At 40.5% G+C, this 14277-nt stretch overlaps 2 protein-coding genes across 10 annotated transcripts in view; both read right to left on the minus strand.

Moving 5' to 3' along the window:
- Window positions 1-2582, minus strand: part of lyst (lysosomal trafficking regulator) — a 131240-nt gene extending 128658 nt beyond the window's left edge. For 2 of the 8 annotated variants that reach the window (XM_062058525.1, XM_062058526.1), the window contains exons 1-2: window positions 1421-1752; window positions 1100-1335 (exon numbers count right to left, since the gene is read on the minus strand). In XM_062058525.1, coding sequence (XP_061914509.1) covers window positions 1100-1180 — 81 coding nt within the window. In that variant the 5' untranslated portion in view covers window positions 1181-1335; window positions 1421-1752. Of the gene's footprint in view, window positions 1-1099; window positions 1336-1397; window positions 1753-2109; window positions 2212-2432 lie in introns of those variants that run through there. The other 6 variants (XM_062058519.1, XM_062058527.1, XM_062058524.1 and 3 more) reach the window with 5 other exon arrangements.
- Window positions 2583-6312: 3730 nt separating this feature from the next.
- The window catches only part of nid1a (nidogen 1a), a 34549-nt gene continuing 26584 nt past the window's right edge, over window positions 6313-14277 (minus strand). For both annotated transcript variants that reach the window (XM_062058536.1, XM_062058534.1), the window contains 5 exons: window positions 14067-14238; window positions 12951-13108; window positions 12754-12877; window positions 7214-7326; window positions 6313-6755 (listed from right to left, as the gene is read on the minus strand). In XM_062058536.1, coding sequence (XP_061914520.1) covers window positions 6625-6755; window positions 7214-7326; window positions 12754-12877; window positions 12951-13108; window positions 14067-14238 — 698 coding nt within the window. In that variant the 3' untranslated portion in view covers window positions 6313-6624. The remainder of the gene's footprint in view (window positions 6756-7213; window positions 7327-12753; window positions 12878-12950; window positions 13109-14066; window positions 14239-14277) is intronic.

The following is a 14277-nucleotide window of genomic DNA, read 5'->3' on the forward strand; positions in this document are numbered from 1 at the left end:
GAGACAATCTGCATCAACATTAAAAAGGCATTAATCAGCAATGGCGATCACATACTTTTTTAAGAAAATCGATATGAATATGAAGAATTATGATAACATACCGATAACATTACCAACGTACCAATGAGGCGAGGTTGTTGGTGGGTTATGGTTATCAATCATCTCTTTTTCCCACCCCTGCTGTTAAGTTAATTATATACAAACATAGCGTCGATCGCGTGGGACTACTTCAGTGTTTCAGAGGAAGACATGTTTCTTGCTATTTAATCCAACTCTTTTTATTGACATTTTCAAATAGACAGAAAAAAGTGCAAGTCGAAACAGTACAATTTTAAAGTCAGTAAATTCTTCACACCCTTTCCCTTAAAATCCAAACCACCCACCCACCCTCCCACCCCACTCAGGTCAAACCAACAAGGGACATACGGCACAAACATACAACAAGTAATACGACAAAAACAGACACATTCACACACACACACCCATACGAGGCCAGAGACAGACAGAGGCTGAAAGAAGAGAGAATGGGAGAAAAAAATATATATAAATAAATAAATAAAAGGGGGATTATTCCTCAACTGCGTCTGGGCATAAGTCAAGAGAGTTGACATACAGCAAGAAAGGACTCCATGAGCTTTGAAACGCTTGAGCAGAGCCTTTTAGCGAAAACCTATTTTTTTCCAGTTTTAGATTGTAGAGAACCTCTCTAATCCAACGGCCGTGTGATGGGGGGGCGAGCCAGCTTCCAATTAAACAAGATAAGTTGAAAAGCAACAGCGCGTTAAAATGGCCGATAATGGGTTGGGGGAAAATTTTTGACCGTATGATTTTTCTTGCTATTTACACCAAATGTTTTGCAAACATTCTGCAAGGAGGGGAGAAAAAAACATCACACACCAACACATCAAACCTCAACCACTTTGAAAGCCTACCAAGACACCTACAATTAATAGATACGATTAAGTTATCGGTTATAAGTATCAGTCTTGCAAAGCAAGAAGTTTATTTGAGTCGGCTTGAAAAAAATGTAGTAGTAATATTAAAAATTCTACTCTAGGAAAATGGATGAGTAAAAAGCAAGGTGGTGTGCAGCACATACCTGCAGATCTGCTCCTTGAAGCCTACAGTCCATGTACTTTTCCCAAGCATAGAACAAGTCGCCCTGCAGTGGACTGGCCATGTCTTCCACGCCAACACCAACCAAGGTGTAGAAGAATCCAGGAAGAACCAAATAAAATTTCCCAGATTTCCCCGCCAGGCGTCGTCCAGAACCCCAAATGTGTTCCTGGGTCGTTCATAGCAGATTCATGCGCTCGTCTCTTTTTCATTCAGCATCTGCAGAGGTACACAACATTGTGACACTTTTCCTCGCTCAGAAATGGCTGTCAAACACCCACGTAAGACAATAGCCTGCCTTTACCAGCCTGGGATCCGCAACTCGTGACACACTGCATCATGAAGAAAATAACATGGATATGAGCGATTAAACTAGCTACATAGCTAGCTAGCTTAGATGTGACAGGCGATGAAGTAACTACACTTAGCAGGCTCCTCGTTTCCGCTTTGGGCGCATTTTCAAAATAAAGGAACTCCTTTGTTTGGTTCACGCTCTTTCCTCACAGACCACTGTTTTGAACTAAACTATACAAAAATTAAGAAATAGAATAAAACTTAAGTAGTAATTTCAATCAAACAAAACCAGTGCTAGAAAAAAAAACGAATTATTAATTTTTGACATGTACGTGGAAATTCCATTTAGACAGTGTCTGATCTGTTTCCCCTCAGTTTGACCACACTATTGTGAATGGCAATATAGACAGTATTTCGAACTATGTTATGTATAAAATAAGCCACGTTTTAATAGATTCACTGTATAATAATTACTTTAACTTTTAATGCAACGCCTTGAAAACATTTCCTGATATATTAGCTCGTAGCAGTCGTGTCGTTTCGCCGTATCCTGTGTGTATTACGGCGGCAGTCGAAACAGTTTGTAGAGCATTGAGAAGCGGGCACATGGATATCCGCACGCACTGAAGTAGCAGCAGTATTTAGCATATTTTGTTCTGTGCTTTGTGTGGAATTGCAAAAGGTATTTTTTATACATACCTCATTTTGCCCCATAAAAAACAGTCAGCGAGTGTTAGCCAAGCTGAGGATTTTTAAAAATGTAGGCCCTCGTCCATGACTGCAGGTTTAAACAACTCCTCTATACAAGGCGATGCGTCTAAATCTACGCTTGATATGCCTTATCTTAATATATATTTGCTAACAAGAACACATTTATACCGTATTGTTGTCTACCAATATTCTTGGTAGAGGTACTAGGACACACATAGTACAGTTTAGAGTCGCTCGAGCAGTATATAAGGAATCAGTACTAGTCAAGGGCGAATTCATTGCGAAATCACTAAAATCATTACTTTACTCACAGTAAAAGGATAGATTTAGCACAGAAAAATGTGGACGTACTACTTTTGATGTCCAAAAATGGTTGCGTACCAAATTAACAACATTCCTTAAGACAAAAGTGAGGGTATATTCCTAGGATCCATTTTCAGTGACGTTGTTGTTGTTGATTCCGGTTTGTTTCCATTGGATGACGCACGAGTAATTCCCCAATCAATCAGAGCTGTAGGAATGGTGCGTTCAGGTACAATTGCAACAATCACCAATTCAATGCCTGTATTTAAAAAAATCTGCCTTTTATATAATAATAGTGTTTTTTATTGATGGTCACTCTCATGAAGGTAAGTATAAGTATGAAATTATATGTTGCAATCATAACCTACATGAGATGTTTCGATATTTTGGTTACAAATTACATTACAATTAAATGCGGTAATACGACCACGACAAAAACATGCAATTTGACTGTAAGGGTGCGTTCATGCTTGTCGTTTTTTGGTAACTCTAGTCCGTTTACTTGAAATGCACACCAGATAAGCCAGTGGTGTCAAACTAGTTTTCATTGATGGCCACATCACAGTTATGGCTGCCCTCTGAGACGCGTCTAACAGCAAATAATATACGAATTTGACTCTGCATTTGATTATCATATCTATTTTTTACCTACACTGAAAAATAACCCTGTAGATTTTACAGTAAAAAGTTGGCAGATTTTACTGTAAAACATAGGTTTTTTTTTGTTGTTGTTGTTGTTTTTTTTTACAACGTATCCATCCATCCATCCATCCATTTTCTACCGCTTATTCCCTTCGGGGTCGCGGGGGGCGCTGGCGCCTATCTCAGCTACAACCAGGCGGAAGGCGGGGTACACCCTGGACAAGTCGCCACCTCATCACAGGGCCAACACAGATAGACAGACAACATTCACACTCACATTCACACATTAGGGCCAATTTAGTGTATCACATTAAAAGGAAAAACAGTACCACTTTTTTAAAATGTTGGCAACTGAGCTGCCAGTTTTTTACCATAAACATTTGGTACCGTTTTTCCATTTACAGTAATACACTGTCAAAAACAACTGAAACCGTTTTTCCATTTACAGTAATACATTGTAAAAACAACTGTAGATTTTATGGTACAAAAAAAAACCTGGCAGCTTAGTCAACATAATTTTGCCGTAAAAACCAGTGGTAGTTTTTTCCATTTACAGTAATATGCTGTAAAAACTATCATAATAGTATCATACAAAACTTTTTATAATTTTTACAGTGTACAATTTGATGGATAACCTGTGTTAAAATCATAAGTCGGGCAGATTGTTAAGTATTTATATTTATTTTAACAAAATGAAAATGTTTCTATGTATGATAATATATTTGTTGCAATATTGGATACTTAAAGTTTAAAAAGGTATGCAATTTCATGTAGCGCTTATATATTTTTTGTCAAAATGCGAAAAAACAAATACATTTAGTAAGAAAATATAAAGTACTTTATTGACGCATATTTTTTCCAGACATTCGCTGGCCATATAAAATGATGCAGCGGGTCACACCTGGCCCCCGGGCCTGGAGTTTGATTCTTGTGAAATTAGCCGCCCTGGATTGTTTAAAAGATAGGTCCTGGTCCACTTGTAGGACCCATTACCTCCCTGCTTGGCACTTAGCATTAAGGGTTGGAATTGGGGTTAAATCACCAAAAATTATTCCCGGGCGCGGCCACCGCTGCTGCTCACTGCTCTCCTCACTGCTCTCCTCACCTCCCAGAGGGTGACCAAGGGGGATGGGTCAAATGCAGAGAATAATTTCACCACACCTAGTGTGTGTGTGACAATCATTGGTACTTTAACTTTAACTCAAATGTAAACATTATATGCATTGAATCGTCAAAACAGCTTGCAAAAAATCATAATGTTATGGTAAAATATATAGAAGCTTTTCATCCCCACTGTGTGATAGTTGTGTAGAGCAGCACTAATAAAGTCCTGAACTCTCAACTCATTGTCCAGCGCAGCTCTTAAGGCTTCGAATGTTGAACGTACTATGCACAGCCATATAGTTGACATCCGTTACAATCATGGAAAAATGACACACAGAATGTACAAACCCCGTTTCCATATGAGTTGGGAAATTGTGTTAGATGTAAATATAAATGGAATACAATGATTTGCAAATCCTTTTCAACCCATATTCAATTGAATGCACTACAAAGACAAGATATTTGATGTTCAAACTCATAAACTTTATTTTTTTTTGCAAATAATAATGAACTTAGAATTTCATGGCTGCAACACGTGCCAAAGTAGTTGGGAAAGGGCATGTTCACCACTGTGTTACATGGCCTTTCCTTTTAACAACACTCAGTAAATGTTTGGGAACTGAGGAGACACATTTTTTAAGCTTCTCAGGTGGAATTCTTTCCCATTCTTGCTTGATGTACAACTTAAGTTGTTCAACAGTCCGGGGGTCTCCGTTGTGGTATTTTCGGCTTCATAATGCGCCACACATTTTCAATGGGAGACGGGTCTGGACTACAGGCAGGCCAGTCTAGTACCTACACTCTTTTACTATGAAGCCACGTTGATGTAACACGTGGCTTGGCATTGTCTTGCTGAAATAAGCAGGGGCGTCCATGGCAACGTTGCTTGGATGACAACATATGTTGCTCCAAAACATGTATGTACCTTTCAGCATTAATGGTGCCTTCACAGATGTGTAAGTTACCCATGTCTTGGGCACTAATACACCCCCATACCATCACAGATGCTGACTTTTACACTTTGCGCCTATAACAATCCGGATGGTTCTTTTCCTCTTTGGTCCGGAGGACACGACGTCCACAGTTTCCAAAAACAATTTGAAATGTGGACTCGTCAGACCACAGAGCACTTTTCCACTTTGTATCAGTCCATCTTAGATGAGCTCAGGCCCAGCGAAGCCGACGGCGTTTCTGGGTGTTGTTGATAAACGGTTTTCGCCTTGCATAGGAGAGTTTTAACTTGCACTTACAGATGTAGCGACCAACTGTAGTTACTGACAGTGGGTTTCTGAAGTGTTCCTGAGCCCATGTGGTGATATCCTCTACACACTGATGTCGCTTGTTGATGCAGTACAGCCTGAGGGATCAAAGGTCACGGGCTTAGCTGCTTACGTGCAGTGATTTCTCCAGATTCTCTGAACCCTCTGATGATATTACGGACCGTAGATGGTGAAATCCCTAAATTCCTTGCAATAGCTGGTTGAGAAAGGTTTTTCCTAATCTGTTCAACAATTTGCTCATGCACTTGTTGACAAAGTGGTGACCTTCGCCCCATCCTTGTTTGTGAATGACTGAGCATTTCATGGAATCTACTTTTATACCCAATCATGGCACCCACCTGTTCCCAATTAGCCTGTTCACCTGTGGGATGTTCCAAATAAGTGTTTGATGAGCATTCCTCAACTTTATCAGTATTTATTGCCACCTTGCCCAACTTCTTTGTCACATGTTGCTGGCATCAAATTCTAAAGTTAATGGTTATTTGCAAAAAAAAAAAGTTCATCAATTTGAACATCAAATATGTTGTCTTTGTAGCATATTCAACTGAATATGGGTTGAAAATGATTTGCAAATCATTGTATTCCGTTTATATTTACATCTAACACAATTTCCCAACTCATATGGAAACGGGGTTTGTAAAAAAAATAATGGCATATTGGTTTTGGAATATTCGAGTTTGGGAAGAAACAATGTCACTTTATGTAAGTTTTTTTTTACTGAATTTGGTTCCATGTCAAAATACCAGAATGTTAAGAAAACTGCACCAAATATATATATATATTTTGTATTTGTAATGAACTCTACTCACCACAAGAGGTCTCTACCATGACAGTTAAACTACAAACACAGCAAACAAGCCTGTTAGAAAAACGTGTTTATTGATTCGCTGCCCAGCATGTAAACTCATCCCACAAGCCTGACAATAGGAGTCATGTGTTGCTATAATTTCACATTAAATTACTAATTCCTTGAGTTTTAGTCTTAGTTTATGTGCACTCGGGAAACATGTCAACATCATAGTGTTTGTATTTACAATTCTGTTGGGGGAGGTTTATCATGTAAAAAATGCAAATGACAATGAAACAGTAAATTCAGGCTTTCAGTGGCATTTTTTTTTCTTTCAGAAGTGACAGCTAAGTAACTGCTGAGTGGCTCTTAATTTTCTGCCTTGCTTCAGTACCCGCTGTCTGTCTCTACACAGCCTACTTCAAATGCATTGCCGGGGCATTTGCAGGAGCGACCGTTCGGTGTTGCTAAGCAGAGGTGAGTACAGCCGCCGTTGTTCACCGCACAGTAGTTTTGTCCTGCAGGAGGAAGCATAGGGACTCAGGAAGACATTCTTATAAAGCTACATAGCAGGGAGCAACAGGAAATGGTTTGTTCAACAGCTAAATACATGCTTAAAGAAAACACATAGCTAACAGCAGATGTTGGAGGCCCTCCCACTGGTCTCCACATTCCGTGCAGTCTTATCTAGTAGGGAGGATGAGGTCTGTGTTCACTAACATCAGTCATCTTCTCACTCACTGATGGATGCACAATTTATCTTGCTTTTTTTCCCAGGTCAGTCAGACAACCTACAATTTGTATGCTTGTAAAACCCACTTGGAATGCTTCAAAGGGGGCACAGTGGTCATAAAACCGGAATCAGCCATAAATGTGCAAAGGTCAAGTCCTTTCTATGAATGAGCAGGGCAGCGATATTTAGAGGTTGCCAGGCAGAGAAAATATCAACATGAGTTCATACAGTTGCCACCTTTACCTGAAGGACACTGGGCATAAGTTATGGCGATCCCGTATAACTTAGTACGTTTTTGAGGCTGGAACTCATCCGACTCCTTGCCGGTGTAGCGGTCCACTGCAACCACGGCGTCCCTGTTGTAAACAATGCAAGAGGTGAGCAATTCCAGACTCACACTCACAAAGCATCCGAGTCTGGGTGTTTTCCATCAAGTCTGTCAAGAGTGAGTAAGTGTGGGCAGATGTAACTGGCAGAGTTATTTGATGTCCAAGTGTCTCTACCTTCCCCCCACTCAAGTGGAGAAATTGCAAGCAGCTGCCACTTCTTCCGATGGCTTCCGACCCCACACACACACACACACACACACACACACACACACACACACACACACACACACACACACACACACACACACACACGCACACGCACACGCACACACACACACAGAGACCAACCCCCCCCAACAATCTACTAGTGAGAGGGTGCATGCATGGGAGAACATCATGACTTTGTGCTTTCAATGCAATGTTTAAGTGTGGGAGGAACTTTTAAATGGTGAATTAAATGGTAAATGGCCTGTATTTTATATTGGGCTTTATTATATCTGTAGTGATACCCAAAGCGTTTTACATCATACGTCACATTCACCCATTCACACATATGCGACCATTATAGGTGCTGATCACGAGCCATCGGGAGCAAGGGTTAAGGCCCTGTTTACATTAAGCCGGATAATTATTTAGCCTAAGCCCCGTGTCAGCCACACTAAACCATCGTTTAAGGTTCCCTCTTTGGATAATTTTTTACACGGGTAAGTGCGCCGTGTATTTCTTGAATCTCCAGCTCTTAGCTCTTAGCTTAGCTCATCGATCGTTTACAAACTGAGTTCGGGGAGGAAGTGACGCCAGAAAGACCGCACCCCACACAGGAAGTGACGTAAGAAAGAACGCACAACAGCCAGCTTCATAACAAGCGGTTTCATAACTCGGAGCTAAATATGGAGGCGAGTCATCCAGACAAGCCTGCGTTTCTCCTTCTTCTACACGTACAGACGCTTGTGGAAATCACACATGAATACCTTAAGAGAAGGAAATGCACAATTGCAGCTATTTCGGATACAACACTTCACAGACGGCAAGAGAACTTTCGAATGTCCAGGTCAGCTGTGGTTGGGGGCGTGTTTATTTACAGCTAGAATTCACCAACTCGAGTATTTCATATATATTTCACATATATATATATATATATATATATATATATATATATATATATATATATATATATATATATATATATATGAAATACTTGACTTTCAGTGAATTCTAGCTATATATATATATATATATATATATATATATATATATATATATATATATATATATATATATATATATATATATATATATATATATATATATATATATATATATATATATATATATATATATATATATATATTTATTTTATTTACATAAAAGAAATACTTGAATTTCAGTGTTCCGGTGGCTATCCATTAGATGGCAGTATTGTCCTGTTTAACTTCTCCGTTTATGATGAGTATATCATTTCGGCCACCGTGTTCAATTGAGAAGTCTGTTCTACATATTTACAGGCAACATACACCTTCCCCTTCGAACTGTCCTGGATGAACTGAAATTCTTGTTTCCATTCGTTTTGGAACTTGCAAGCGTATTGGGAAAGCGGACGTGAGAACAGGCTTTCCCCACTCAGTCTCAGGTCCGCATTGAGCTGGAGGGGGCGTGGCCTCCAGCTCCGGCTGAATACCGGGAGTTTGTCGGGAGAAAATCTCTGCCGGGAGGTTGTCGGAAGAGGCGCTGAATACCGGGATTCTCCCGCTAAAAACGGGAGGGTTGGCAAGTATGCAGTTTGGACACGCCTGGATTAGATTTATACAGCACTTTTTCTAGACACTCAAAACACTTGACATAGAACCAATCATTTATTCACTCCACATTCACACTTTGATGGTGGTAAGCTACATTTGTAGCCACAACTGCCCCGGGGTAAACTGACGGAAGCGTGGCTGCCAATTTATGCCTACGGCCCCTCCGACCACCACCAACAGTGACGTGCGGTCACTAGAGGCACCTGCCATCATTGAAAGAAAAAAAATGTAAAAAGAAAAAAAAATTATTAAATTGTTATATGTATTCAGTGATTATACTATAAAGTTATTTTCCATTTAACTTCATCAGTTTTAGATTATTTTTATTCAAAATCGCTGAATTTTCACATTTGCCGTTCAAATACTGAGAAGAGACGGTGCGGTGATCAGCAGCCAGTTGAGGCACGTCACTGCGTTGTGCCTCAACATGGATTGCGGACTCGGCTAACTGCTGGCCTGCTGTGCAGTGAGATCGTATTGCTATATGAATTATATTAAACATTTCCATAGTTTAGTTAGCTGAGGTATATAATGTACAGTGTATTTTGTCAACAACTGTATGTGTGTAACGTATTTCTTGTGCTGAGCGATCATAATACTGCTGCGAAGACGCACTGTGGGAGGCTCGCAGTAACCCCGCCTCCTTGTGCCAAGCACCCCCGCCGCAGAATGCACCGCCCGACGGGAGCGCCACACCAACCAAAGCCCACACCCAAACCCTCCACGTGCAAGACCGAATCCACCCAAAAAAAGTCACTTAACAAGAAGCCAAAAAGTGCAAAAACAACAATGCTCGCGCCGGAGGAGCCGTGAACGAGTGCAGGGACACAACATTAGGTACACCTGCAGACTGCAGCACGGATTTCCTATTTCATTCATTCACAACTCCTCCAACACAAACACAACTGTTCCCGCACTTATAAGTAAAGGTAAGACCATAATAACGTTTTTTTTATTAAATGTGCTTTTTTGTGTGCTACAGTTTGTATGTGTAAAGTTAAAGTTAAGTTAAAGTACCAATGATTGTCACATACACACTAGGTGTGGTGAAATTTGTTCTCTGCATTTGACCCATCCCCTTGATCACCCCCTGGGAGGTGAGGGGAGCAGTGGGCAGCAGCGGCGCCGCGCCCGGGAATAATTTTGGTGATTTAACCCCCAATTCCAACCCTTGATGCTGAGTGCCAAGCAGGGAAGAATGCTGGTATGAGCTTTTAAACATAACCCGTTAACTGCTGCCAATCAAATGGTGAATAAGATACACTTTAGGGTTCATATGTTTGTAAATCTGACTAAGATGAAGTCAGTGCCTCACCAGTCATGAACCTCACCGCACGTCACTGACCACCAAACATTCATGCACCAGTGTGAGCGGCACTGAGAGCAAAGTGGGTGAAGTGTCTTGCCCAAGGACAAAACAGCTGTGACTAGAATGGCGGAAGCTGGAATCGAACCTGAAACCCTCTAGTTGCTGGCACAGCTGCTCGACTATCTGTGCCACGGCCTATAATCTATCATAACAAGAATATGACTGCAAAATGTTAGTTGCTTCTCTTCTACTACTTTTTTGTGTGTGCACTTCTGTAAAAGACAGCAGTGAGTGACAAGCCGGAATGCCAAACAAATTCCACTGACTGACAACATTTTTTATTCAATATAACTCGTAATTGTGAAAAGTATAGACATTTGAAAATATATATTTTCTGTTAAACCACTAATGGTAACATAGTGGTGTTCCTATATATTTTCAGGTTTTAAAAATTTAACTGTATATAGTTCTTAATTTCTTTTTAGTTTTGTATGCTACTAAAGAATACAGATGTCAATCAATCAATCAATCATTGTTTATTTATATAGCCCTAAATCACAAGTGTCTCAAAGGGCTGCACAAGCCACAACGACATCCTCGGTTCAGAGCCTACATCAGGGCAAGGAAAAACTCAACCCAGTGGGATGACTATGAGAAAGCTTGGAGAGGACCCCCCCCGCCCCTAGGGGAGACCCGTGCAATGGACGTCGAGTGGGTCTAGCATAATATTGTGAAAGTCCAGTCTATAGTGGATCTAACATAATAGTGAGAGTCCAGTCCATGTGAATCTTATAACAACAACTCACAATTTGAAGTGATGATTCAATTCAGAATTGATTTTAGATTCAACACCATTCTCAATCCAAACCGGTCCTTGCAATATATTATTATGTATAAAAATAATAAAACCTGTTTTAAAAAAGCTTGCAGGTTACAAAAGTTCCTCTTGTCTGCTGACGTATGATGTATACATACAAGGACAGTAATCATGGCAATGATTGGCCCTAAAAAACATATTTTAAAAAATGTGATTCTTAAAAAAAAATAAAAATTGAAAAAACGATTTAAAATTATAAATCGATTCGGCATCACTCTAAATAAATAAGAATCGCAATGAATCGACTGCCTTCAATAACCCCCTTGCGCTACTTCTTTACACAGTAGTTTATGGTGTCAGAACAGTGCCAAAATCCTTGCACATAAAAAAACACTTCGTGCAGAGTCATTGTACACTTGCTAGCTTCTTTGTGCACACGCACAGTGTCTTTTTGTGGGTGCGGTGTGGTTTTGCGTTTGCAATGTGTCTTACCCTATGCACGTGTTGTTCCACCCTTTTGAAACTTATTTAATACACGGCCCAGCACCTCTCCTCCTTCTCGTTGGTCACTTCCCGCCTACGGTCTCGAGCATAAATAGAGTCCACTCGCACGCAGTGTGTTTTTTAAACACAGATTTCGGCACAGTTCTGATGCCATAGTAAATCCTCTGCTACTTGCAGGTGTTACAATCCAAGATCAATCAATCAATCAATCAATCAATCAATATTTATTTATATAGCCCTAAATCACAAGTGTCTCAAAGGGCTGCAAAAGCCACAACGACATCCTCGGTTCAGAGCCCACATAAGGGCAAGGAAAAACTCACAACCCAGGGGGATGTCAATGTGAATGACAATGAGAAACCTTGGAGAGGACCCCCCCACCCCTCTAGGGGAGACCGGATGCAATGGACGTCGAGTGGGTCTAGCATAATATTGTGAAAGTCCAGTCCATAGTGGATCTAACATAATAGTGAGAGTCCAGTCCATAGTGGGGCCAGCAGGAGACCATCCGGGTCAGCAGCGCAGAGATGTCCCCAACCGAAGATCTTCCCCAAATACCGAAAAATGCAAGTAACAGACGCACCCATATAATAATTTAAAAAGCCCTATTTCTATACTGTAAACCATAATTTCAAAACCATAATTTCAAAACTCATCCCATTGGGTTGAGTTTTTTGTTGCCCTGATGTGGGATCTGAGCCGAAGATGTCGTTGTGGCTTGTGCAGCCCTAAATAATCTTTGATTGATGATTGATTGATTGATTGAATTTGCGTTTTCGTTATTATACACATTTTGAATTCAGCTTTATACATTAACAATCACCTACAGGCATACGGTATTTTGCTAATTTTGTGGGTATTCAGTGTACGATGGTGGGCGACATAAGGTCAGATGAGCACTTTGGGTATCATGCAGGTATAGTAAAGCACAATAAATACAGACATGTGTCGATATAACGCACGTACATGACAATACAAAAGGGTAACTTCTGTTCCTATAACTAGATCAAAAAGCAGATTCAAACCTTCGCCAGTCAGTGTAGTAGATGTGCTTCCCAAAAGATGCCACGCCAAACGGGTACCGAATGCCCTCCATGATCTGTCTGCGATCCCCTCGGCCAGGATGGGTACACTCCATTTTATGTGTGCCTGCATGCAAGAGAGTACAGTCAGTGTCATCGGCAAAGAACTTCATCGCTGACTTACATGCCCTCTGACCTACCAGCGTCTGCCCAACAAAGCAGAGCGCTCTGAGAGTCATAGGTCAGGCCGTTGGGCAGGCCAAGATCGTCCTTAACCAGCACCCGCCTGTTTGATCCGTCCATGTAAGAGGTCTCAATCTTGGGAGCGTCTCTGTTCCAGTCGGTCCAGTACAGATTACTGTAGCAACGACAGTGGATGATCATTCATATGTAATTAACCCCTAACCCATTCTATATTCTACCACTGTATTATTATTATTTCTTTTTTAATTGTGCCAGTTATCCACAATCTTTATGTGAGACAAGACCACAGCCCTTTTCTGTACAGTCTAAATAGTAAAAATACAATACATGTAATGGAAATACGATCTATACCGCCTATAAGGCACTCTAAAAAACATCCAAAAACCTCCAATAATGTTTTATATACTTGCTGTAAGTATGTATGTAATGTAGTAACAGGCACATTCACGATTACATGTAATATTTACAGTATTTTGGTCATTTTAACCATTACCGAAACTTCTTCCCTGGGCACCTGGATTTCGCTCAACATTTTAAATAACAACCTAAAACAGTGACTTAGAATGTCGGATTTCGCTTAAATGCCGGCTGATGGGATGGTTGTATCTTTCAGAATGATTGTATCTTTTCAGTATGGTTGCGAAATTCAGAATAATTCACTCCCTTCGGTAAAAATAATTCATAGTGATGTTGTGATCGTTTTAAGCTGTGTTCCATTTGTTGAGAGCCATGTTCAGGTGAGATGCATGATTTATAACCTAGCATGAACGTTTCCTGTCTTAAAGGCAAGCAGCAAAAGCAGCTCAAGTGCCTTTATTTTATGGCGGGTCGCAAACAACATTATTGGCAGCTCATTCTAGGTAGGAGGAGCAATGTAAGCAAGGTGATGTGTCACAACGCCAGAAAAGTAGTTCCTCTGTGTTAGCTCTTGCAATAACAATGTCGCTAAACCTTGGTTAATAAGTAGGTCACAGCATGTACAGTAATTAGCAGTTGTTCAGTATTTACAACCCACAGAAAAGGAATAGATGTGTGTTTTGTTTTCACACATGGATAATGGTCAAAATTCCCCAAAAAGTGCAGTTGTCCTTTAAACATGAATCATTTCCTACCCATTCGGGGGGTCAGTGATAATAGCACGAGGATTGACAAGATCTGAGTTTATGATGACACGTCGCTGGGACCCATCAAGCGAGGCCACCTCAATGTGATCCATCACAGAATCCGTCCAGAACATTGTTCGTCCCAGATGGTCAATAGCAATCCCCTCCGGGCTGTGCAAATCTTCCACAAAATCAATAAAGTCAGCTTTGTAAACATTTG

This window comes from Entelurus aequoreus, linkage group LG09, assembly GCF_033978785.1.
Source record: "Entelurus aequoreus isolate RoL-2023_Sb linkage group LG09, RoL_Eaeq_v1.1, whole genome shotgun sequence".
Classification (NCBI taxonomy): domain Eukaryota; kingdom Metazoa; phylum Chordata; class Actinopteri; order Syngnathiformes; family Syngnathidae; genus Entelurus; species Entelurus aequoreus.